This window comes from Triturus cristatus, chromosome 2_2, assembly GCF_964204655.1.
Source record: "Triturus cristatus chromosome 2_2, aTriCri1.1, whole genome shotgun sequence".
NCBI classification, from domain to species: Eukaryota; Metazoa; Chordata; class Amphibia; order Caudata; family Salamandridae; genus Triturus; species Triturus cristatus.
In genome coordinates, this window is record NC_140582.1 from 1,143,335,981 (window position 1) to 1,143,363,286 (window position 27,306).

A 27,306-nucleotide genomic window follows, 5' to 3' on the forward strand; every position below is an offset into this window, starting at 1 on the left:
CCAATTTATACAAAATAAAGCAGATTTTTATGTAAATATAGACACCAAAATGACATCATACAGATGATTATAACTGGAGTTATAGATTTTAGAATCAAAATTAAATCAGTGCAAAATATCAATGCAGAACTTTATCACTGCTGTCAATGGAAAATACTGCTAGTGATAATCGGTCACTTGCAGGGGGAGTTAAGTGGAACCCAAGGAGGGTTAAGGTGATGCGGGTCCCAGGACCAGGCTACGACAGTCAGTTCGATTTTACCTGACTCTTGAAGCCTGGGTGCAGAGTAGTCTTGGCTGTCCGAGGTGCTGAACGGGAACCACGAGGAGCTGTTTTACCACTTACACGGTGCTGGTGGGGAAGAGGGTGAAAAATATTGATAGCGAAACAGCTGCTGATGTCGGATGAAGGTTTTACGGGGTTCCCTCGAGATGCAGCATCGAATACAGTTGCTGGTTGCCGGACAGGTAACCATTAACCCTTGGCAGCGGTAAGCACAGCAGAAAGTTATTTCGACATCCGGAGGTCCGGGGGAACACAGTTATCTACTTTTGGGCGATCCCTCTGAGGGCCTGATGGCCAGCGATCTTTTGGTACTGGTGCACTGTTTTTACCTTTGGTTGGAGGGGACTAATACCACTAGTCTAGGGGAGACTGGTGATGCCTTTGGCTCTCAAAAGGGTCCCTCTATCTGGGGGTACCAGGATTTGGTCCTGGACGAGTAGCAGTCGTGACTCAGGTGCAGAGTATCACACCTTTGCTTTGTGGAGGTCCAGTTGTCACAGACACGGGTCTCTTCTTTGCACTCTTGCAAGTCAGATCGGAACTGAGGTTCGGGAGCCAGTGGTGGCCCTTAAATCCTAGATGTAGTGGTGTTAAGGGTGTGGGTGCAAGTGGCCAATGGGAAACTAGCCCCAGAGGGTAATCTGCCCCTGAAGTGACCATATCTGGGATGGGTGTCAACTTTTCTACCCAGAACCCTCTATTCTACCACTTTTAAAAATAGCAGAAGTGTTCCTCAGCTGTATGGACCAGGTACCCACCCTAGAGGTGGGGCTAGACACTTGGGGGTGTACACCTCTTGACTACATAATTTTCCCACCTGCATGAGTGCAAATGTGCCTGGGGCAGGGGGATGGCAGGCTAGATGAATATATGAGGCAGTTAAAGCTTTGAAGCTCACTGCCTTGATGTGCCACTTCACTAACCATCCTGTCAGGGAGGGAGGTGTGACCTCCTTCCCGTCCAAGCCACTGTTTCTGACTCCTGGGAGAGTTCACACCTCATGGCAGGGGATCAGATTCCCATCTTGGCAGCAGGAGCTGCGGGCTGCCAGCCAGAGCACAGGAATGGCTGGGGCAACCAGGTAGCCACCTGGGTGCATGCCACGTCCCCGATAAGAGATTCGCGTTAGGGGTGTGGACGCATGTTGTTTGATACCTAACATGACATATTTAGGCGGTAACATAATGGAGCTGTAAACCTCTGGATTGCCCAGGAGGCATCCCATGTTATCCTATGGATAGCCTATAATTTATAGTGTCCTTTAATGGAAAGGACCACTATACGGACATATAAGATTGCCCTCATATGTCCTATCCCTGAATATATTGCACCCTGCCACCCGGGCTGAGGAGGCCTTCCTTAGGGGTGACTGACATATTAAAGATAGTTCTTTGACCTTGCCACAGATGGTGTTAGGACGAAGTCTAATTCGGGCAGTTTGCACTGCTCTTGCAGTCTTCAATAGCAGGCCTGCTGTTAGTACATTACATGGGTGACTAAGGGAGGCACAAACACTGCTTCAGGCCCTGGTGATACATTTAACATCCCTGCTCTGGGTACCACCAATACCATATACTAGGGACGAGATTTACAAGGGGATTAAAGTCCTTGCCAATCGGAGTTACCAATTCACATATATCAGTTTTAGGGAGAGAGCACTGTCACTGGGGCCTGTTTAGCAGGCTTCAGTGCACTGTCGGAGTCAAAAAACAGTATCTAGTAGTCCAAAGGGGGGCAAAAAGTGGGGGAACATTTGCAAAAAGAACTGTTTTTTTAACACAACCCGCGCCCCGCCAGCCAACACGTCCAGGAGACTCAGCCCAACCCAGATAGGGTTTTCATGACTTGTCAGTGAAGAAAAATGTAAAGAAAACTGGCTGAACTAATGCAGGTCCTACTCTGCCTCACATCCTTCTGTCAAGGGCACTCCCGCCGGGCAGTTGACCCATCTAAACAGTAACAGGAACCAATCTAAACTGGACCTTAACTACAGCTCTGTGTTTACCTTCCTCCCCTTTTCCTTTGAGTAGTGAGGTGCTCACCTCTTCTAACCCTATCTTAGCTAGGGCAACACCTAGCTTACCCACAGAGGTCATCCAACACTTGAGCAACACCACCATCACCAGCATAACTTACATTTGGCCATGGGGTCTGTCTCCCATGCCAAGCACAGTGCTGTCATGAAGGTTAGCACCCAACAGAGGTAACTGACAGCTGCCAGTGTCTAGAAGCATATCCTGAGCACTCCACTGACCGGTCAATGAGCTACCTTACGGGCAACTGTGAGTTGTTGGAACCTCCCTAGCTGTTCAGTGTGGATGCTGACACATCCTATGACAGACACCCTTCTTCCACTTCTCCTTCTGTCAGCTCAGGCGGAACACCCTGATTCTGAACATCTGTCTGACTTTTTAGGACTTCTTGGGGGAGGCCTCACCAGTGCCAACTTTGGGGTTCTCCCTTACTGGGGTAGAATGCCCTTGGCTGACTGGATCTCCAGGTAAGACTGGCTTCCATTCTTTCTCTTACTTGTTTTCCCTTTCTGTTGGGGCCATAGTCTCCTAACTTTAGGTACAGGATGTCTAGGATGTTTGGGCTGGGCTGGGCAGCGCCCTGGGCGTCCGCCCGTTCTGGTATCAGACCAATCTCTGGGAGGTCATTGCCTAGGATACAAGCTATGGAAAGGTCAAGACTAGCCCCCTATGCCACATACAGTTATATCCGCTCCTTCTAGGGGCACTAAAGCTACAGGCCTGGTTGTGACTTCCCCTGGGACTACCCCTACTTTTCATGTTTCCCCTGGCATATACTAATCTGGGGACAATAACCTGTCACCCACTATGGTATGACTGGCACTGGTGCCTCTCAGGGTAGGGATTCCATTCACCTGAATGGGGGTGAAAGGGCTTACTACCACCCTCAGGGATCACCAGCGTACCATGTGGACCATTCTCCCAGTTTAAAGCCAAGAGGACTTCCTCGTCTGAGGTGTCCTCCCCAATGGCTCCACTGGCCAGCCGAGTGCTAACCAGCCTTTTACAGGATTCATCCCTTCTGTGGTGCCCTGCCTGCTGGCAGTCAAAGCACAGCCTATTGTAAGAGTTTATTTAGCCCTGGGTACCCCATACTTTATTTGCCTGAGGTAGGGTGGGTTTTATTCGCCTCCTTTTCAGGGTTGTGGGGTAATGAGGGAGACTCTTTGGTGGTCTTACCACCTCCCTCCTTTACCGATTGTGGGCCTAGACACCACCCCCTTTCTGAGCTCCCATTCCCTGGGTTTTTATGGGCATTTTTGGCCCTACCAACTCATCAGCCATCTTGCTTAACTCTCTAGAGCTAGAAAGATCTGAATCTACCAAATGCTGGTGTAACTTTTCTGCGGTACAGTTAGTTAAAATGTGCTCCTTAATAATTAAATTATACAGCCAATCATAAGTATCCACCACATTGCCTTTCATCCAGCCTTCGAGTGCTTTGACTGAAGAGACCACGCATGTCTGGTTTTGTCCTTTATGAGTGTCCCTAAACTTCAATCTGTATTCCTCTGTGGTGGGTCCAAATCCTTCCATCAAGGTCTCTGTCATATGCTGACAGGACTCAGTCATATCCTCATTAAGGGTTAGAAGTCTATCTATGCCCTTCACGGAGAATAACTCCAACAGTAGAGAGCTCCAGTGCTGGTGACTTATCCTCATTTTACAGGGCCTCTCAAAGGCTGCAACCCATTTGTCAATATCCTCACCATCCCTAAACTTGGCGATGATCCGTTTGGGGATCTTAGGGTGGAAAGATTCCTCTTTTTCCCTTTTACAATTGTGCATGGCTGTTTACTGCCCGCCTCTCTAAACTGCTGGGCATTGCTTGGTCTGGGGTGGGACCTCGTCCCCCAGACATCTGAGGCAAGGCAGGGTCCGGGAGGCGACGCGCTGAAAGTCATTTGTTGTGTCCCGCAGAGCAGAATGTGCCCGGTTGAAGACCAGGCCAAGAGCTTGGTCCATCTGCGCCGGTCCGCGGCCAGAAGAGGCTGGGTTAGGCCCACTCTCTTGGTGCCTGCAGCAGCAATTACAGTGGGTGGATCTTGCCATACTGGCAACGCAGATTTCAATATGTTTTTTATTTAATTTGATTGAGCCCTCTACAGTGGTCAACAACTTATAGAAGATACAGGCAACATAAATACATCAAATATAGGGCCACTTGGGAGCAGGACAATTAATCAAGATCTAAATCGGACCATGCCTCATTCCCATCAGAGAGACTCTGAGCTTGCCTCCTGCAGCTTGCCCCTACATTCTGGTCCTGGCTGGAGTTTCCCCCCCTCAGACGTGACCAAATGGAATCTTGGGAACAGCTACGCAACCGAACTGCTCACTGGCTTGGCAAACAAGCACTTTAATCTGAGGGGCACAAATTCAATCATTATGGTGTGGAGGGTGGGATGTTCAAATAAGGATATCGATGGGGACTGCATTGTGATACATTTTCGAAATCCCTTTCGTGTAAAAAACATATTGAAGATGCAATAGGTTAGTGATTGTAATGCAACTACAATTTTTTCACTTCTCCTAGGATATTTCTATAAACCAAGAATGATGAATGTCCCTTCTTGCCAACCGGACCCACTTAAGTTCAGGCCCCCATTGATATGTCAGAATAGGTTTTCTGCCCTGCGCCATCTTGTTGATGTAGAGTGACTGGGAGCTATACCTGATGATAGTAAGGAAATAACATCCACCTGTAAAGTGACACCATTCAAACCTGCTACCCCATCGCTCCCACGAGAAGCTCTTGGCCTGTGTGATGCTGTATTGAAGAAACTAAACTGGACTGTGGCAGGGCTTCATTCTAAGATCACTCAACCTGAGTGGCAAACTTTTAGAAGGCATTATGATATTGTTATGCTCCAGGAAACCTAGGTTACCCAGACAAGAGAAATTGATGGTTTCCAGTGTCACAGTATTCCGGCAACTCCCCCCCGTTTTGGTCGTGCATCAGGGGGTTTAGCCAATTGGATGAACCTATCACCCGGTGGCTGTGCCAGGGCCCTTGAGACTTCCAATAATAGCTTTCAAAATGTGAGGTATTAAAGGGCCTTGACTTTGTATCTAGTTAATTTTTATAATAATGATTTTATCAATACTAAATTCCAAGTTTTATTTGATCATATAAATTCGCTGCTAAGTAGTGTTGTTTATAAAGGGCATTAGGACCACCTTTGCTTAGCAGGAGATTTGAATGAATTAACCCCGCAGATTATTCTACCTAGCGCTGCTTTAAGAGCTTTGGCAAGCTTCGACCCTAAAGGCTTAGAGCCGATGACCTATCTGGCCTACCATCATTTAAATAATGTAATGGAAGTGGCAGGTGTAAAAGATCCTACAGCACCTAACTATAGGAGCAGAGGCTGTTCCTCCAAAATTATTTCGTTATCTCAACTAACTTGATAGAGCTTACATTCGGGGAGCATAATCCTATTGAAGTAGCACTTTTAATGCCACCAAAGCCACAATTCAGAGTGGATAGTGGAGGAAGTAATGTCCAACCATCAACGAATAACCCAAGATTGGTGTGGAGACTTCAGGAGCCAGACTAAGTTTTTATTCAAATAATTAAAGAAAATGTAGGGCTGGTCAAGGCTGGTTTAGTAGAAGAAAATACAGAACATCAGGTGGTAGGAGCTGTTAATAACCTTTGTATTAATATAAGAAAAGCCCTATTAAAAACCATCTCTACCTGCATCCAACAAGCCCAGGTGGTTCAACCATGAATGCTCAGTGGCTAACCGTTTATTGCGCAGGGCTCTTGCTGTGAAACCCAGGGTTCCCTCGGCGGTGGCCACCCTACGAAGACAATACAAAGAGGTTACCTCTAGGTGGCGGAGGGCAGTGTTAGCGCAACAATGGGATTCGCTTGTATTGGTGACAAACAAGAAGAATAATAAACTCTTTTGTGCAGCCGTATTGGATATGAGACGAATGAACTAAACTGTGAACACAATTAGTTGCCATATCCCCAGCGAGACTTGCATGCCGCTACTGAACTCTTCCTAGTCATTAATAATCGCCCAGGTAACCTTGAGTGAAGCAGAAGATGCCAGCAATTTGAGCATTAGTGGCAAAGCCCCTCGCCCGGATGGTGTACCAATTGATCTTAAAGTGTAGCCCCGAATTCTGGTCCCCATTATTAATGAACGTATTTAACAATCTTGCCAACTCTCCATTACCTAGCTCCTGGACAACTTCCGTCATTATACCTATTTTCAACAAGGTGAACTATCTCAGCCGGGGTGTTACAAGCCCATACCCATAACTGACGCAACAGTTAACATTTTAGGGTGCATCCTGTAGAACAGAATTAAGGAGTGAATACAGGACGAGCCTATTTTGTATCCTTGCCTGTATGGGTTTAGAAACCAGTTTGGAACAGTTGAGCAATGTCTGAATTTGAGTCTGAGTATAGGAAACTATACTGTTGCCAAACAATCCCCTTTATATCTGGCATTTATGGACCTGACCTCAGCGTTTGACTGTGCCAATCGCTCAAAGTTATGGTAAATCTTCCTTTCTTGCAGAATGGATGAAGCACTTGGGCACGTTTTTAGCATATCTGCACAGGTGTATGAAAGCCAGAATTAGCACTTATCGAGAGGTTTCTGACGATGTAGGGGGTGGGGTGAGATTAGGGAGAGTATTAGCCCCACTTTTAGATATTAATAAGCTCCACCCTTTATTAACCACTATCCCCCTGACGTCCCAAAAGTTAAAGGCTTGTTTCTCCCTTTCCTCCTATATGTGGTATGTGGATGACGCAGGGCTGATAGCCTAGAGTGTGAAAAGGGACTCTCAATTCCATGGCTGGCAGGTGTGTAGTCAACCTTTCGAAAGATCAGTCTGCAACATGTTTTTACGGATCTTGGGGTTAATACTAATGTAAATAAAAGACATGTGCAGAAAGCTTTATATAATCTTGATTGCTCCACAAGAATGAATAAAGTAAGGGGGAAGTCAAGTGTGGCAGCTTACATGAACAGAGTCGCAGAAAGTCCACCTACTATCTACCTCTTTAGAGCGAGTGGCCACTGTTTCGTTTCAGGACAGGCACAGTAAAATATTGGGAGTGCTTCCCGCTGGGCTTCCAGATGGATCTTGATGCGAGTCCCTGCCCCTGTGATGGGATATCTGGGCAGTCCATGAGGCATTTTGCACTTTTTTTGCTAATTTTATACCAGATATACAAAGCACTTTTCACTACTGCTCACTAAAAAGGCGTAATACCAGGGATTTTAGGGCTGCCTTCAGCTTTTTGCTACAATTGCCAGACGATGAGAGGAGTTTACATGCAGGCTCTTTCTTTTTTTTTTTTTTTTTTTAAAACCTTTATTTCTTCAAGAGTCTGGACACAGCTATTCAGCCGACAACCCGGAGGTTCGGCAGCTTCGATAGAGAAGGACAAAGAAGCGTCCACATTGCATTAAAGGAGCAGTGAAAAGATTCCATTTTTAAATAAACACAAACACACAACAAACCCCAGCAAGGCAAGAACACTGAATGCCCATGGTGATAGCCCCCCAGGGGAGGCCGGACCCCAATCATCTAACAGTCACAGTACTGTGATAAGAGGAAGAAGGGGGACAGCAGAGGCCCAAGAAGTCAATTAACCATCACATCTTATATACTGAGCTGGAAAGAATGTCAAGAAGAAAGCTGTTCCTCGGGGGGATCCAAATCAGGGGCAAGACATATTCCCCCCCTGTATTGATTCCACCGCCCCCAGATGGCGTGCCACTTCCGAGGGCGGCCTCTAGCGCAATATACTGTCTTTTCCCTGAGCATACTCCAGTCCATATTTTCTTTCCACGCGGTCAATGTGGGGGGTCCCACGGAGCCCCACAATCGCGCGATATCTCTCTTAGCGACCATGTTACCCAGAGTCACCCATTGGGTCTGTGCCTCATCGTGATCAGTGGGCCCCCAGACATTCAGGAGACAACACCGCGCTTCCGGCTGCATAGCAATGCCCGTCACCTCCCCCATCACTGCATGGACTCTCCTCCAGAATTCCGTGATGACACCACATTCCCAAATGATATGCAGGAAAGTACCCACCATACCACATCCCCTCCTACATAGGCCTTCCTCAGAGAATCCCATATGAACCAGCCTTGGCCCCGTCACATACACTCGATGCAGTATTTTTAGCTGCACCAGCCTCAGACGCGACGGGATCGCAACCTCCTTGGGAGAGGAAACAGCAGACTGCCAATCCTCGTCATCCAACTCGAGTCCATCCCTAGTCCACTGGTCCCGCAGCCCCAGAAGCATATCCGCCCGGACATTTATCAATTTCTTGTAGATGAGCGAGATCGTGCTCTCAGGCATATGGCCATCAAGGATCCGGTCCTCCAAAGGAGAGGACTCGGGCACCTTCTCACCCTCCATGAGGACTGACCGGAGGGCATGACGCACCTGAACATAGCGGAAAAACTCGGATGTCCCCAGCTCATACTCCTTCTGCAACTCTTCAAAGGACTTCACCCTCCCCTTAATCAGCACATCTCCGACCCTGGAGATGCCGATCAAGTCCCATTTATCAAAACCTTTTGTATGCCAAAGCCTACCCAATCTTTCAGATTCAAACAGCGGGGTAGCGAGGGTGAGCCTATCCTTCCAACCCAGCGAGTCAGTTGCCATCTTCCACACACGCACCGCCACCCCAGTGGGCCCCGTGAGGGACGAGTCCAGGGACCGCGAGTACAACGCCCTGTGATAGTTACCACCACGCAGCAACCACCTATCCATGGCATAACCAGGGCTGAGGGCAGGGCCATAGAGACCATGATTAATCGCGCTCAGCTGGGTGGCCCAATAGTAGCGTTGGATGTCTGGAAGCGCAATACCTCCATCATACCATGGAAGCGTCAACTTAGCAATTGCTATTCGCGGCCGCCCGTCCCACAACAACGTTCGTTGGAGGCTTTCGATCTCCCGAAAGTAGTTGGCCGGTACCCAATCTAGAGTATTCTGCAATGCGTAGAGGAACCGGGGAAGAGACATCATTTTGAACAAGGCAGCGCGCCCAACGAGGGAGAGCGGCAGCCTCCGCCAGCCTTCTACATCCCGCCGCAGGCGCGCTAGGGGGGGGGAGCAGGTTCCTCTCATACCGCAAAGCGGAGTCCGTGGAGATAAAGATCCCCAGATACACGAAGCCCCGCTGAGCGATCTGGATCGAGCAAGTTCGCGGGATCGGTGGAACCTCGCCACTCAGAACATATAAATACGATTTACTCCAGTTGATGACGAGACCCGAATTCCTACCGAAGGATGCAAGAACGTCACAGACCACTATAAGTGATTTCTTGGGCGAGGCAAGATACAACAGGATGTCATCAGCATATAGCGAAATGCGGTCCTCGTGTTCGGGCGACCATCTAAGTCCCCGTATATCCGGGTGCCAGCGTATCCACGCTGCCAGCGGCTCAAGGGCGAGGGCGAACAACAATGGCGACAGGGGGCAACCTTGCCGAGTGCCCCTCCCAAGCTGAAACAGAGTCGACGCCCGGCCATTTACCACCACACTCGCAAGGGGTCCCTCATACAGCAACCTCACCCAGCTCACAAAACCATGGCCAAAGCCGAACTTGGCCAGCACAGCCCACAAATATGCCCATTCCACCGTATCAAAGGCCATCGTGGCATCGAGAGACGCCACAACAGCTGGTTCACGCAGCGTGCCCGCCCTGGCGATTACACCATGAAGGCGCCGAAGGTTTAACGCAGTGTTACGATGCGGAATAAAACCGGATTGATCCGGGTGGATCAGGTCTCCAAGTACCCTGATCAATCGGGCCGCAAGGATTTTAGCCAGAATCTTCGGCTCGGCGTTAAGGAGTGAGATAGGCCTATATGAGGCACACTTATCTCGGGGTTTACCATCTTTGTGTATAACAACAATTGTCGCCAGTCGCTGATCCAACGGGAGGGTCCCACTCCCCCGCGCCTCCACGAACATGGCGCGCAGGTGAGGGGCAACCCTATCCGGAAACAGCTTATACAGGTCAATTGGCAAGCCATTCGGGCCCGAGGCCTTGCCCGAGTTCAGCGCGCGGATAGCTCCCGCCACCTCATCGACCATTATGTCTCCATCCAGATCATCCCTATCTACGTCAGAAAGACAGGGCAAAGCGATATCACGCAAGAGGTCACGCGAGTCCTCGGGCGGCCTATCCGACACTGAGGCATAGACCATACGGAAATAGTCTGTGAAGCACTGTACAATCCTCTCAGGTTCCACAATCACCTCTCCCCCCTCTCCCGTCAACTCCGGCACTACTCTATTAACCCGTTCTTTTTTGTCCAGCCAAGCTAGGAGTTTCCCGGCCTTGTCACCAATATCATACAGGCGGCCCTGCTGTTCCCTACTGAGGGTCTTAGCGGCATTCGTCACCAGGTCCTTATACTTGGCTTGCTTCAAGCTCAGCTCATGCAGTGAGGCCTCTGTAACCTCCTCCTCTAGCGCTCCCTCCAAAGCCACGATCTCCTCCTCAACCTGCATAACCTCGCCATCTCTCCGCCGCTTGGCCGCCACTACAAGGGAGAGGGCCTCCCCTCGCAGCACGGTCTTAAATGCTTCCCACAGCGACACTGCCGAGTCCACGGATCCCTGATTGTCCTTGAAAAAATTATCAACTGCCTTCACCAGTGCGCTGCGCATCTTGGGGTCTCGGAAGTACCAAGGGTTAATAGGAGCCACCCTTCCCCCTCCTTCACGGCCGACATCCAGCCTGACCCACACTGGCGAATGGTCCGATATACCACGCGCCATGTGCCTGGCCTCGGACACCATTGAGGCGTGCGCAGCCAGAGTGAGCAGGTAATCAATCCTAGAGAGGCTACCATGCGCTCCGGAGTGGAAGGTGTATTGGCTCTGTGTGGGGTGCCGGAGCCTCCAGCAGTCTATCAGGCCAAGTGTGTCTAAAAAGTCTGGAAGCCACTTCTGAGCCCCCCCTGTGTCTCTGGGCGGGTATCTATCCAGCAGCACAGAGCCGACAGCATTGAAATCACCCCCCACCACAAGCATACCCCCCGGGAGATCCAGCAAGGCCCTACCCAGATCTGTAAACGTGGAGGCCTGCAGGGCCGGCGGGACATAAACCGAAACTAAAACCAAAGTTCTTCCTTCCCACCGCCCCGCCACCGCCACAAACCTCCCCCTATCGTCAACAATGGTGGAGTCCACCTCAAATGGTAGCGAGGCTCTGACTAGGATGCCCACACCCCTGGACCCAGAGGAGAATCCCGAATGAGCTATGAATTTATAACCCTTCCTATTAAGAGCATAGCACGTGTTACCTATGAGGTGCGTCTCCTGCAGTAGGGCGACATCCGGCAATGACCGTTTCAAGAATTGCAAAACAATCCCGCGCTTAATGCGATCCCCCAAACCATTAACATTCCAGCTAATAACACTTAAACCCCTACCCCCCATCCCCAAACGTAAGGAGGCCCACCCCACACCCGAAGAGCCACCATGGAACAGTCCTGAAAATAATCAATACGCCTTGCAGAAACGAACCCCCCAACAACAAACCCAAAATCCCAACTATCCCCCCCACCCTGCACCCCTGCTGCAGCTTACAAAGCCCCCCCAACTTGCAGTGTGCCTGTCGCCCTACCAAACCCAAAATCTACAAAAAGTACCCTAAGGGAGGAAAGAGCTCCCCTCGTCCTCCCACAACCCTCCGTATTTACTGCATTCTGTTCAAGTCATTAGCTAGAGTCAAATCGAGTCAGTCCGGTTCCGAAGACATCAACCTTGTTCATCCCGGCCACTGTCCCCGTCTGCGGCAGTGTCCTCTCCCGTCCGTCGTCGGGGCAGAGCGTCCAGCCATTCATCGGCCATGACAGGCGACTCAAAGAAGAATGTTCGGTCTTCGTACACCACACTTAGTCTGGCAGGGAAGAGCATGGCATATTTCAGTTCCCTCTCCCGAAGCCGCCTCTTCACCCCCAGGAAGCCCTGCCTCTGCCTCTGCACCTGCTGGGTGAAGTCAGGATAGAAATTCACCGACGCGTTCTGGAAGGGGACCGGGCCCGTCACCCTCGATGCTTGCAGGATAGCGTCCCGATCTCGAAAATGAAAGAGCCGGGCGACAATCGGCCTCGGTGGGGCTCCCACCTTGGGCCTACCACCCGGCACTCTATGGGCCCTCTCAACTGCGAAAAACTTCCCAAGACCCTTAGGCTGCAGATGGTTAAGCACCAAGTCCTCCACTAGCAGGTCTACAGAAGTCTCGTCCGAGGACTCCGGGACCCCGATAACGCGCACGTTGTTGCGCCTGGCCCGGCTCTCAAAGTCCTCCAGCCGACGGGCGACGAGATCACTCTCGGTCCGCAACTTACGGACCTCGGTCTGTAGTTCCGAGACATCATCAGCGAGGCCCGTGGTCTTGAGGTCCAGGGTTTTAACTCGTTCATTTGTTTTGCCCAAATCCGCGCGGATCAGATTAACGTCCACCAAGATGGTATCCACTTTGTGCGCCAGGGCATCAAACTGTCTCCCAATCGAAGTCTGCAGCCCTTCGAGCGCGCCCATGACATCCTGGAGCGAGAGCTCCGGGGCCAAGGGTGAGGCAGTCTTCTGTGCATCCGGCGACTGGCTCGGTCCACCTCTTCTGCTGGGCATAGCGGTCCATATTATTGGCCTGAGTATAGGCTCCCCGCCTGGTGGCCTTAGGCTTCAAACGATCCACCTCTGCTTTGCCCGACATGGTTGGCTCAAGCAGGTCGGTTCAAACAGGACGACCCTCTCTCAGCGAAAGGAGTCAGGAGTGCTCAGTCCTGCGATGGGCCGCCAGAGTGGCGTGCAGAGCGTCCAAATGATAATAAAGCAGCCGAGAGCACTCCCTGGGCAGGGCAAACAAAGGGCGAGAAAGTGAAAGTGAAAGGATGGGGACCTCCGTCCGGTAGTTCACACCTTGCCTGGCCGCTGTTGTTCAATTAGAGGTCGGGCATCCTGCCAACTCTAGCCCCTGGCATCCCTCGGAGATAGGCCTCAATCTTCCGCCATGCATAACTCCGGTTCCCGGTGGGCGATCCGATTGCGGGTAGCATCAATCGCCTCCCTGACAAGTCATCTGCACGATGCCATTTATGCAAACAGGATTAGAGACAGGATAGTCGACGGAGGGCACGAGGGTCTCGGGAGCTCAAAGCTCACGCGGCCATCTTGGTCAAGCGCTAGGCTCCTCCCAGGCTCTTTCTTGAGATCGGCTATCCAGGCCTGTAGCACAATGTACTCCGAACAAGTTAGCTCCAACGCATGGAATGTGTTATGTTAATGCTGAACTGGATTAGCTTTATTTTTCTTTTAGGAAATGTATTTTTATGATGTATTTTTATATGTTTTAACATGTGTGTATTGTTTTCTTTATTCGGAGGCACATGGCATCCATAAAAGAAAGTTATTATGACTATGAACTGCTGCTACCATCTTTGGGCTTCAAGCCCTTCTTGACCCTTCACTCTTCACGGGCTAGTTTCCTTTCCTGAAGCTTTCTCTTCTCTAGTGAGAGGAGGCCAAGCTCTTCCTCAAGGCTTGCTACCGCCTTACCAGTAGGGGGGTCTACTACAATTACTTCTGTCACTTCCCACTGGTGAAGTGGGTCTGGAAAATGGTGGAGAGCGTGGGTCTTCATCTTCTTCCTCCATCATGGTCAGTCTGGGGCAGTGCACCATTCTCACCCTCTTCCGAGTCTTCTTTTGAGGAATGACCCTTCCCCTCTTGCCTTTTTCTCTCATAGGAGCTGAGGGCCCTTTCCAGGTCTTCCTTTTCAGCTGTAGATCTGCAGCTAATGCCTCTAGCTTTGCGCAACACCCTTAGAGCACTGATCTTCAGGGCTGGGATAACTGACAGGTCAAGAGTCATGTCAACCTCCATTGTGCTTAACCTTTTACCTGAAAGTTTAGACCTTTTTACAACATTTTTTTTTTAAAGTTAAAACCTTTTCCTAACTCTGTAGGTCTTTTTGATACTATTGGAATGGCGACCTACACAGGGCCCTGAAATTCCCATTGTACAAACAAATTTAAAAAAATAAAAAAATATCTTTTTGGGTCTAAAGTCAATAGTGGATCGCACATGCAAAAATCACTTATGACCAAGTGGTACTGCGAAACACAAGTCAAGGAACCCACCGCTGTAACACCAATGTAGGAAGGTGGAGAATTATGTAGTGAGGCTGGTTATGCTACACTATTCAATACTCTCACAGACCCCAAAGATGGTCCTTGGATTCATAATAATAAATACTTAGTTCAGTCCTGGTAAAGAGGCAAAGAGCAGTCAGGCTTTACTAGAGGAACGTGTTATGTTATGTTAAGGGGATATATAAAGCTCAGAGCTGCCTCAAAAATGAGGAGTTTCCCAGCGCTAGACCTCGAAGATGGATAAGCTGCCTGACGTGAAAGGGCAGGCATTAGATGGAGAAGAGAGCAGAGCCAAAGGGGATGATGGACGGAGTGTTGAACAATGCAAGCACTCACCCCCAGTCAACTGATCTGGGTTTAATCCATCACCGTTCTTTAGCTCACTCCGCCACCCCAGTTCAGACATGGCCATATGCAAATCAGTCTGACCCTGTGCCTCATGGGAACAGTCCAGCCCGAACTGCCAAGCCATGGCTTCCCTAGACTGGAAACAAACATCCTGCGACCGGTTTCTGGCTAATCAGCCGTCATCAGCCAGGCTAGCTTGAATCCAGTGGCAAAGTGAGCAAGAGACCCACGTCTGGGCATACCCTGCCAACTTAGGGCGAACAAAGCAGAACCAAAGAGGATGATGGACGGAGTGTTGAACAATGCAAGCATATAACCACAATGTAAGGGGGGGACGTGGAGCAGTTTTAGAAAGAGAGGTCCTGTACCGATGCTCCAAAGGTTAAGCACGAACACTGGAAGTGGTATCAGTTCCTAAAGGCGAAAGGGAGTATGAAGTCTGGCTGTCCAAGTCGGTACTGCATCTAGTGAGGAGTGTGTCCAAAAAGCAAGTCCTAGGGTGTGTGAAGAGTAGGGTAGTGGTACTCCTGAGCGGGTAATCGTTGTGCCCTCACACACCCTTGCAGGTGCAAAGCATCATCATTGGGCACTGCTCCTCGTGGGGGTGGCGCCGCAGTCCCTCACGGGCCCTCCTCGAGGGCGCTCTGTTGGAGATCATTTTAGGAGTCGCCGCAGTTGTGCCTGTGGGTTGGGTGAAGAGTGGTGAGATAAAATGGCCCGTTGGTACCCTTGTGGTTTTATTCGTGGGTCCTCAGGGTCAGATTAAAAATAAATCGGGGATGGAGGTGCAGGTCGCGCTGAAATGAGTAGGGGGAGGGACAAATACTGTCCTGCTGCTCTCAACCCGTATGTGAGTCTAAAATGAAATAGTAAGTGTATTGTGGGTGGTCGACATGTTTCGCGCTGCCCGTGGTCCCTAACGGATCCCTTAGCGCTTCATCAGGACCTTTGTGAGGAAAAAAAGGGGGGGAAACAAAGGGGGATCAGGGAGAAAGACACCCTATATTCCCTTACTACAGTGTGACAAGTGAGTGTCACGGTAACTTATAAGTGGGCACATCTTAATCGTGTCCCATGTTCGGAGCCCTCCCTTTTATTTAAAAAGGTTTCTGCGGCGGAACCCCATCAGGATGGGAAGGGTAAAGTGTCTCCCCTCTGGTGCAGTCTGGAAACCGGATCTTCCTCCTGGGCGACCCGTGTGACACTCACTTGTCACACAGTAGTAAGGGAATATAGGGTGTCTTTCTCCCTGATCCCCCTTTGTTTCTCCCCCTTTTTTTCCTCACAAAGGTCCTGATGAAGCGCTAAGGGATCTGTTAGGGACCACGGGCAGCGCGAAACATGTCGACCACCCACAATACACTTACTATTTAATTTTAGACTCACATACGGGTTGAGAGCAGCGGGACAGTATTTTTCCCTCCCTCTACCGATTTCAGCGCGACCTGCGCCTCCAACCCCGATTTATTTTTAATCTGACCCTGAGGACCCACGAATAAAACCACAAGGGTACAAACGGGCCATTTTATTTCACCACTCTTCACCCAACCCACACACCCACATGCACAACTGCGGCGACTCCTAAAAAGATCTCCAACAGAGCGCCCTCGAGGAGGGCCCGTGAGGGACTGCAGCGCCACCCCCACAAGGAGCAGTGCCCAATGATGATGCTTTGCACCCGCAAGGGTGCGTGAGGGCACAACGATTACCCGCACAGGAGTACCACTACCCTACTCTTCACACACCTTAGGACTTGCTTTTTGGAGACACTCATCACTAGATGCAGTACCGACTTGGACAGCCAGACTTCCTACTCCCTTTCGCTTTTAGGAACAATGCAAGCACTCATCCCCAGTCAACTGATCTGGGTTTAATCCATCATCATTCTTTAGCTCACTCCGCCACCCCAGTTCAGACATGGCCATATGCAAATCAGTCTGACCCTGTGCCTCATGGGAACAGTCCAGCCCAACTGCCAAGCCAGGTCCTCCCTGGACTGGAAACAAGCTTCCTAGGACCGGTTTCTGGCATTTCAGCCGTCTTCAGCCAGGCTTGCTTTAATCCAGTGGCAAAGTGAGCAAGGGACTCACGTCTGAGCATACCCTGCCAACTTATGGCGAACAAAGCGGTACAAAAGGGGGTGGTGAAGGACGGAGCATCAGAACCAATCAAACACTCACACCCAGTCAACAGATCTGGGTTTGATCCATCACCGTTCTTTTGCCCACTCCGCCACCCCAGTTCAGGCATGGCCATATGCAAATCAGTCTGACCCTGTGCCTCATGGGATCAGATCAGTTGACTGGGGGCGAGTGCTCACTCGCCTACTCTCTTACAATGCACGTGCTCTGCAGGGAGTTATGCAAACCTTTATTTCCTAAGCTTTTAGCTTCATATTATGCAGATCTGTAGTTGCTTTCTTACTTTCACGGTCTTTTCACCTTCTCCTCGTTGCTGAACGCTGATTCGGTGACTCGTTTTGATGCAGACAAAGCGAATATATCGGTTTGGGAACTATGATGCAGCGTCACCTCTTCAAGACCCGGATGATGCAAGCTGCCCCATTATGTTTCTCTCCATGATTAACTCGTATCACCGATGTCTGGTAATAACTGAGAGCGCTCCGGCATGCACCCGGATTACGAAATAAATAAATAACCACTGGGTGGGGGGGGGGGCTATTCTAAATTGTTGAACTCTACCCTGAAAATAATCAACCCTTCCACTCCAGCTTTGTAGGTTCAACTTTAACGGTGCTTGAGCCACAGAACACAAGTCATCATTTTCAAAGATCTACACGAATGACTTGAAATACATTCCTCAGGTACAACTAAAAAGATGCGCTCCTGACGCCCACTTTCTCCTTCTTCGTTAATTACTAATCTTGCATTTAGAGACAGTAGGCGGAACGAAAGCTACAGAATGTGTAACTGCAAGAGACTTGTACCCCCAGCCCCCGCCCCCCCACATAACACGGATTGTATCTGAGCTGCGATGGCGGCCCGTTTTATGAGCAGAGATATTTTTTGCTCAGTGATTAACTCTGGATAAAACTCTGTTCGGATGGAACTGAACCACTTTCCGCCAGCCAAATGTGTTCGTAAATGTGCACTTCAATGTGGGTTTGGTAAAGACTGACGTCTGCAAAAAATGTATCAGCCTTGTATCTATATGAATGAGGTATAATTGGGCTTATCAGCCAATTTACTCTTGTATATTATCAGTATTTATTGACTTTTTTATTGACTATCAATAAAGCATTTACTTATTTGACCTTCATATACTGTAAGTAGTGTAAGATACAACTATAATGCTCTTCTCTCAATAAAGAGCATTTACCCGTTTCATTTGGCCCCTTCAGCTGGCGTGTTTTGTACTGGAGTTTAGTAATACAAAAAAATGCTCATTTAAAAATAAAATTTATAAAAGGAAAAAGTTAAGCATACATTAGGGGGAACAAACTGGACAGTCAATTATGGGAAAGCCCCTTTTTTAGTGATTGGTCTTTAGGGGCCCGCACTGCGTTCCCTCGGACCCCAGTACCGGCTAAAGCCAGGCGCAGTGGTAACAAGCTGGCAGGATTTGGAAGGCGATGGGTGACCAGCTCGCTTTACTGCCTTATCACAAGCCCCAGAGAAAGGTTATTCGACTACTAATCCAGAAAACAGGAGGATGCTGCAAAACGTCAGTCAGAGTGCACAAGAAAAAAAAACCCTAAACGAGTTGAGGGGCGCATGGGTGCACACGCTGGTAGGGCTCGGGTGAATCAGTTAATATATGCATGCGTCTCGCTGAATGTGGCGGGTAATCTTGGGTACTGTCCCCTTGGTACCCGTTATCGTCTTCCTTCGGTATTCGAAGTTCATTGTTTCAGGGTAGCTCTTCTCTTAAAAGACTAAAAGCTCAGATGATGTCTTACCGTTGTGTGGCACAGCGTGTTAAACACCCCGGCACTAGCCTGGCTACGCTCCAGTTAGCCATCACATTCCTCTTAAAATGTGCGAATAACTCCTCCACGTTTTATCTTTTCCAAAAGTTGCAGTTTCCCACACCTCCGTTTCTGGCTTACATGGATCCGTCGCTACATTACGCACCAGGAGACTAATCGGAACAACGAGAGACCTGGAAAGCTATGTTTTTTCCCTCAAAATTGGGTTGACTTCTCTATCAACGCGTTTTTTTTTTTTGCTTTAACCCGCAGACAGAATCTGTACTTGATCGCCATCTAGTGTTCATAAAACGATTTAACATTAATGTGAGTGCAAAGTGGAGAAGTGATTTTAGGAGCAAAGTAAAGCGGGGCGCGGTGGTACGGTACATAACGTGCATACGAGAACAGTGCATTTTAATTAAATAACCATTTTATTCTGTCGATAGTGGCATCTGATAATGTAAAAAAAAAAGGGGGAAATTGTGTCATAAAATATTATTCTGATTCGCGCTGTGTCAAGACAAAATTATACAAGGCATTAACTAACACCCGGAGCAGTGAACTTTCAATGAAATCATGAATATGTTTGTTCATTTCAATCAATCAATCAAGAAAGCTTTATTCGATTTTGAGATTAAAATCATAAAAGCGTACGTCAGAATATTCATACATATATATATAAAGATAAAAATTCTAAAAATGATTTGATTATACATAGTCAAAGTCAATCGGTATAGTCCCCTGTTAATGAAAAGTTCATCGAATTACAAAAGAATCCAGTTAAGATTAGTACATTGAGCTCCGAAACTTAACAGCCAGCTTTAAAAAGCTTGTTAATGCGATGATAGTACATTCATTGTCCAGCTGTAATAACCTAATCATAGCCAACCTACAAGTACGTAATCCCCAGGACTTTAAAAGTGGTTTCAGAAATGCCCCCCTGGGCAGCTGATAGAATTTACAAAAGAGGACGCAATGAATGTTGGATTGAGCAGAGGTATCATCACAGGGGCAGGGTGGGAGTTCATTCGACCAGGAGTTGCAAAAAGGGAAAGCAATCATACGATAGAAATTTCCGAATCTAAGGCGAGTGAGAAGCATTCGGGCATAACAAGAAGGCTGAGTTAATAAATAGTTTTGGAGGCCTTCTTGCATGGTTATTTTTTGGTAGTTGAGAACTGTATTTTTTATTTTTTCCAGATTCCATCTTTTAGTTATAAGATGGTTTAAAGCCAGCTCTCTTAAGGTCTTCCTAGAGACCGATTCCATGGTTGAAGGCTCCATAAAAAACTCAGGGTGGCCAAGGTCAGTCATCATATTTTTTACATATGTGAGCCATTTTATGTTGGTTACTCCGTCGAGATTGAGACAATCAGTAATCAAGTCTCTGTTAAGTTTGGTCTCCGGAGTAATCCAAATCTTATGCCACAAGAGTATAGGCGCAATTTTAATAATATCTAGAATATACAGCAGGCCCAATTCAATGTGTATAAAATAGGTCGATGTAGATTTTGAAACTCCTAATAAGTAGCACAAGAATTGATTTTCAGTTTTTTGTAATAGTTGTGCATTTTCAATACCCCAGAGACCAGCTCCATAGGTGGCAGTAGAAATACATTTGGCCTTGTAAAGAACAATCAGCTCTTTCACTGGTCTGCCACCTAATTTAGCTGAGAACTGTTTTAGCGCGCCAATAGCTCGGATGAGGGCCAAATTTCTAGCGTTTATCGCTGTGTGCCAATTTCCCCTCCGGTCAAAATGTATTCCTAGGTAGGAGAAGTTGTCCGTGGTCTCGATTCTGCTGTTATCTAAAAAGATTGAACAGGGCAATTTCTTTGTTCCCGGACCACAAGCCATCGTGTATGTTTTTGCAATGTTAATTTTTAACCCTCGTTCATTCATATAAGTTGCGAACTTCAAGACAGCCCTCTGTAGGCCTATCTTGTTCCGAGACATAATGGCGGCATCATCAGCATAGAGGAGTATTGGGGTCGGAGCTCCTAAAATTTTTGGATAGTCATGCTGTGATTCTGTTAGATATTGGCCAATAGAGTTTATGTATAGGGTAAAAAGAAGGGGGGCTAAAATGCACCCCTGTCGTACCCCTCTCTTAATAGAGAATTTATCAGAGCACTCGCCTTTGTTTCCGTAACGGACTCTAGCACCTGCATCACGATACAGAGTTCTAATAAATACTAGGATATTAGAATCTAAGCCCATTTCAGATAATATGGACCATAGTAGCTCATGATTCACGCAATCAAATGCGGAACTCAGGTCCACGAATGTAACAAAAAGGTTTCCCTTTTTTGCCTGCGTATATTTAGATAAAACTAAGGCCAAGTTTAAACTCTGTTCTATGGTCCCTTTTCCTGGACTGAAACCATACTGTAAATGGGATAATACATTATTTTCCTCTGCCCAAAGTTGAATTCTGTTTAAAATTGCCCTCGCTGCTACCTTCATTAAAGCATCTAAAAGTGAAATTGGGCGGTAGCAGGTTGGGACATTTCTGTCTCCTTTTTTAAAAATTGGGACGACTATAGCTTCAGACCAGGATGGTGGGAGCCCATGTCGATTAAAATTATTTAAAACATTCGTTAACAGGGGAGCCCAAAGGTCGATTTCTGCCTTGTAGACATCCATCGGGACGCCGTCGGGGCCGGGGGCTTTACCTGAAGGGCTGTCTTTAATTGCTTTAGTAATCTCCATGCAATTGAAGGAAATCCCTATTGGGAATATAATCGGTAGAATTGTGAGTGGTTGAATAATAACTCCGTCAATCAGGGGGTAACCATAATTAAGGTTTCCTAAGTTGTCATATAAGTTTTTAAAGTGATCTACCCAAATTTCCCCGTTTATAGCCATGTCTATAACATCGGTCTGGTTTTGCTGTAAATAAGGAGCGTTGACCGCTTTCCAGAAAGCTGTATTGTCCCTAGATTTGGATGCTGCAATTAAGGCCGACCAGGCCTCTTTCTTTAAAGTCTGTTTCCTGGTTTTTATGGCCAAATAATACAGTTTTCTAGCTTTACTAATCTCAGCAGGTGATTTGATGATTTCATGCAGGGCCCTTTTTAGGTTTTGAAGAGCTTTAGTGCAGTTTTTGTCAAACCAACCATGGCCTATTTTAGTGTTAGGTTGACGCTCTTTTGTTAATAATTTTTTCAGTTCAGATTGGATTTTTAAGAAGGGAGTCAAGAGTACTGATGACTCCTCTGTTTCTGTTAGACAGGCTAATATATCGGGTAGGCTAGTTCCCATTAAGGTATGTAAAAGAACGGCAGGGTCAACCCTGTCCCATTTTATAGAATAGCCATTTTTTGTGGCTAAGTTTATATTGAGATGGTATTTAGGTATAACTACAGGGATCTCCTGAATCGTTCTAATTTTAAGATTAAAAACAATTGGGTAGTGATCACTGAAGAAAACATTAAGTGTTTCCCAGGAGATGACGAATCCTTCATTGGGTGGAGATAGGAGAGTAAAATCAATAGTCGAATTGCATCCCCGCCCGTGAAAGGTTGGTTTAAAGGGGGTATTTGGGGTGCAAAGTTCGTTGATAAAAGACAGGTTAAAATGAAAAAGCATGTAATTAAGAGTGTCGCCCAGTTTTGAATGAGCAAAATGTGTAGGGTTGTCGTCCTTATGTTTACCAAGGCCGCAAATGCCTTTGGAAACATGTGGGCAAATAGTACAATTAAAGTCGCCCAACCAGATCAACACCGACTCACCCTTTCTGTGGGTCTTAATAGCATTGACACTCGTCATGAGATTATCGATCTGGCTTTCTAGATTGCTACTGGGGATATTATTATAAAAATTTATGAGGGTTAGAGATCTTTCCCGCCCCCAACTAACATTTAAAATCTGGTAATACTCAGTGAATGTATGTCTCAGTACCTTAATGCCCTGCGTTATTAAAACATAAGTGCTCAGACCTCCTTTATTTCTCCCCTGAGAGGTTATTTGTGCAGGAGCATGGAAGGTCTGGTAACCTGGAATGTGGAGTTCATCTATAGCCCACGTTTCCTGGAGGCAGATAAAGCTATAACATGTAACTATGTCTAGCCACGGTTGGTGTGATATTTTATTAGAAAGGCCTGCAACGTTCCATGAGATGATGTTATCAGCATCCCCTATTTCCCTCATAACAAGAGCATTTTTATTTTCAGCTCTGATTTTTAAGGTTTGGGGGAGAGGGGAGCTGAGAGGTATTAAACGGTCACAGTTGGAAGTAGTCGTAGGGTATAAATTATCACCACTGGCTTGTGGCTGATCAATAGGTGCCACACAGTTTAGGATTCCCGTATTACAAATATTAACAATATCCGTTCCAGGATATGAGGTTGCAGCATGGGTGTTAGAAGTCAAGATGGGAGCTCCACGTAGGTCAGACTCCAGGCTAGGTTCTATCTGTCAATCAGGGTCTTCCAGATCTGTAAGTGCCTCAAAGCGGTTTGTGACTGATATAGGCCAGGTTGAATACTGTGGTAAGCTATGAATGTGCTGATGTTGGTGAAGAAGAGGCCTGTCTGGAAAGGGTGAAAAAGAAGGAGAAACCTTCCAGCGACTAGGGTTTCTAGGATGTTGAAACAAAGGAACAGTATTAATAGGTCTTGAGTAATGGGGCGCTACAACTGATCTTGTATGTCTAGGCGGCCTACGAATAGAACTGTTCCCTTGAAGAGTAAGGAGGGATTGGGGATAAAAGTAGCTCAAAACCCGTGTTGATATTCCTTCTACTCCTCTTTCTAGGAACCAGTCCGCTATGTAAGTGACTACTTTCTGATCTTTAAAATTTATAGTCACAATGTCACCTTCTATATCTTTAGGCCTACACCCAAGCCAGGTCAGCCTTCGCACAAATAGGATCTCACCATTAAGATCTGAGGGCAGAGGTCTGTTCTTACTTAACCAGTATATTACTTTGTGTTTAAGTTCCACAAACCCCTCCTTCTTTCCTGGACTTAATTTTGGCACACCCGTAAGTATAATAACATATGGAGCAGATTCGGGTGGTAAGTCAATATATTCGTCCATTCTATCAGAAAACTGTCGTGAGTTTGGCTCCCCGGAAATTCTGGTGTTTTTTCCTTCTAGTGTTTTTTGCGGGGCTACTTTTTCCCTCTCTTCTGAGGAAGTAGGCGCAATTTCGGAGACAGCTGAAATGGCTGGAGGCTGAGTGTTTGTGTCATTAGACAGTGCTGCATCTCTTCCGGGGGTCATAACTGGTTGTTTCCTCTGGTCAGCAGTTGTTTGAAAAATAACCAGATCCTTCAATAAGGAACCATTTGAGGAAGTTACAGTTGTTAGAGTGTCTAATTGCTCGGCTAGCCGTTTTGTTCTCTCATAGAGAGGTAAAAGAAGTGACTTCACGAGTTGTTCAAGTCTCTGGAATAGACAGTCATTGGGGTCGCGGGCAGAAGGAGGCATAGTGTCTTTGCATTTTGAAGAGCCGGGGGATAACCTCGGCGCTTTGGAGCAGCTACCTATTGTTCCTGCACCGCCCCTCTTTCTTTTCAGAGTTGCCACAAGTCTGGGTTGTTTAGGGGAAATCTTTTTCCTAATAGGCCTTGGTTTTATTTTTGGAGGCGTATTCGGTAGATCCCCTTCCATAGCGTGGAGTGGGGAAGTCATCGCACCTGTGTTAATGGTGATTAAGTCCCGCTGAGAGTCTGTTGTCAGCGGCAGATCCTGAAGAAGTAGCGGAATGCCCGGGTCGCTAATTGAGGCAGAAATATTTACCAGTTTGTGTGTTACAGGTGAGGGAGACGGAATCAACTGTATAGAACCCAGAGAGGAACGTTTATCAGAGAGTAAACCATGGGACAGACGACGTTCCGTGTCCGCTATTTCATTGTCCAACTTAGAAACAGCTTTGGCCAGAAAGTGGTCAAGGGTCCCTTTCCGTGGGCCTCCCAAGAGTGTAGTCTTGCCTTTGGATGGCTGTATAGGCGAAGTTATAGGCATACTTAAAATATGGGCACAAGCAGTGGAGAGGTACAAATATACGCGTACTGTAAACACAAAGACTGCAAAGTTCGAAATATAGTGTTTACCGCAAACTGTGTGGGAAGATATGTAAAATATCTTACTTGTAACTGCCAAATGGGGTGGCCCAGCCCGGCCTCTTCCGGCCCCGGACGGCCACAGACGGTCCCGCCCTTGTCCCGGGCTTAGCCCGGCACTGCCCGCGCGCGGTCCCGCGACGCGGGTATCACGGCGATCTTTTAAGTGCCTCCCTTGCGCCAAACCAGCGTCGGCGGGTCCTCAGCCGCTGGGGGTTGTGGGGGATGTAGTCGCGTCCCCGCTCCGCGGCCGCAGGTGGTGGTAGCGGCGGCGGGGGACGAGAAAGCAGCAAAAGTGAAGAGTCTCGCTGGGCAAGGTAAGTTACAATCCCTCAATACGCAGTCCACAACGCTACTCTGAGCCCGCTCCGTCGGTATCCCGGCGATCTTTTAAGCGCCTCCCTGGCGCCAAACCAGCGTCGGCGGGTCCTCAGCCGCTGGGGGTTGTGGGGGATGTAGTCGCGTCCCCGCTCCGCGGCCGCAGGTGGTGGTAGCGGCGGCGGGGGACGAGAAAGCAGCAAAAGTGAAGAGTCTCGCTGGGCAAGGTAAGTTACAATCCCTCAATACGCAGTCCACAACGCTACTCTGTTTGTTCATTTATTAATAACACATGTTGGGTCTGACGTCCTATCTGAAGCCTACAGCAAACAACAGAAAAGAGATCTCAGTAGATTTGTTAAACCGTACAGAATACAGATATACACACCTTCAACGTCTTCCTCCACCTGCTGAGCCCGTCTCCGGGCGATGACGCGGTTCATGTTCCGGCGCCTGGGCATCCCTTCGCCACGCTCTTCCACCTGCGGCCGAGGCCTCGCCACAGGTGCAGCCGCATTCTGCTGACGTTCCGGCTCATCTAAAATAAAACATACAGCCATTTACTGAACGCGGACTCAGTCACAGACCAGAAGCACAGAATCCAGTGTGCCAACAAAGCTACCATTCCCCCATCCTTAGCTTACGGTGGCGGCTGGTAGATTTTAAAAGTGGTAAGGCGCGAATTTTAAATCGGATTTGTAGCGCATCAGTTAAAACTGGAAGCGAGAGGAGGGGACCGGGCTAGGATTTCTAGAAAATACACAAGAAACTAGACAAGATATCTCAGGGTAATGGTCTGTTTACAAACTGCCTCAGAGCCCGAGTACAAACAGGCACACTCAAACACAACTGATCTGTTAATGTACTACCTCGCCGAAGCTTTACCGCATAAATCAACAAGGAGAGACGCTGGGTCAATGTACAAGCAAACCCAATACTGATAGCTAAAGATAGATCAATTCATAGATCCCTTGTGTCATCTGTGAGGAACCTTGGAAGGATGGGATTCCGAGTCTGCTTTTCCCAAATTCGAACTTGTGCTCTCCACATCATTGCAAAGGTCAGCGCAATATGTTAACTCGCTGAACCATCTTGCTTATTTGGCTTAAATGTCTCTGCACTTAAAATCCCATTCTGCTATTGAGCATTTCCACAAACATTTATTTTGCAGATATGAATCTAGCCGATTCAAAGGTACTTATGTCCACCAATTTGTCTCTGCTCTGTCAATCTAGTGTTCAGTTCCCTCGCTGCACCATTTGTAGGCAGTTTTTACATGTACATATGCAGGTGCAAAAACAACAGTTGATGGACAGAATGCAGAACAATGTCATACATTCACCCCAGTACAGAGATCTGGGCCTAAATCCATCGTTTTTTTGCTTACCATGCCATTCCAGTTTGAACCCAGCCATACGCAAATCAGTCTTGACCCTGTGCCTCATGGGAACAGTCCAGCCCGAACTGCCAAGCCAGGTCCTCCCTGGACTGGAAACAAGCATCCTAGGACCGATTTCGGGGTTTCACCCCTCTTCAGCCAGGATAGCTTGATTCCAGTGGCATGGAGAGCACGGGACTCACGTCTGAGCATACCCGTCCCACTCGGGGTGACAAATGCAAAAACAACAGTTGATGGATAGAATGCAAAACAATGTCATACATACACCCCAGTACAGAGATCTGCAGAAGTGAACACACGTTTGACTTTTTTCCAAGCACCATTCAGCCTTGCTTTCCCAATTCCAGGAATATTTTAAAATGGGGGTCAGTTGCCCAATTAGTCTGCAACGGCCGGTTTCCAAGGAAGGCTCCTTCACACCCTGATGGGTGCGAACAAACATTGGTCCCTTCTCTAAAGATGGCTGAAGGCAAGCGCTACTTTTATTCTCATGAAGTCCTTGGTATTGCGGACTAGCATTTCACGCGGCAAAAGATCTCGTTTCCTTGGTACTGGAACGTGAACCTCAGGGAATATGCTGTGCTACAACGGCGGCAGCCTTTCCTGCAAGCCTTTTACCAGTTTGTTCTCTTTTTTTAGTTTCTCTTAACTAGATCATTTTCATCCTCTCCATCATCATGTGTTACTTCTTCTCACCACTTGTCAGACCGCCCATTATCTTTCCTTCTTGTAGTTTTTGTTCTATCTCA

General features: G+C 47.9%; 1 protein-coding gene across 1 annotated transcript in view; it reads right to left on the reverse strand.

The window, feature by feature from the left end:
* Positions 1 to 27,306, reverse strand: part of DDRGK1 (DDRGK domain containing 1) — a 139,658-nt gene that overhangs the window by 97,272 nt on the left and 15,080 nt on the right. The window contains exon 2 of the mRNA XM_085642685.1: positions 25,547 to 25,696. Within this exon, the coding sequence (XP_085498811.1) occupies positions 25,547 to 25,696 (150 nt within the window). The remainder of the gene's footprint in view (positions 1 to 25,546; positions 25,697 to 27,306) is intronic.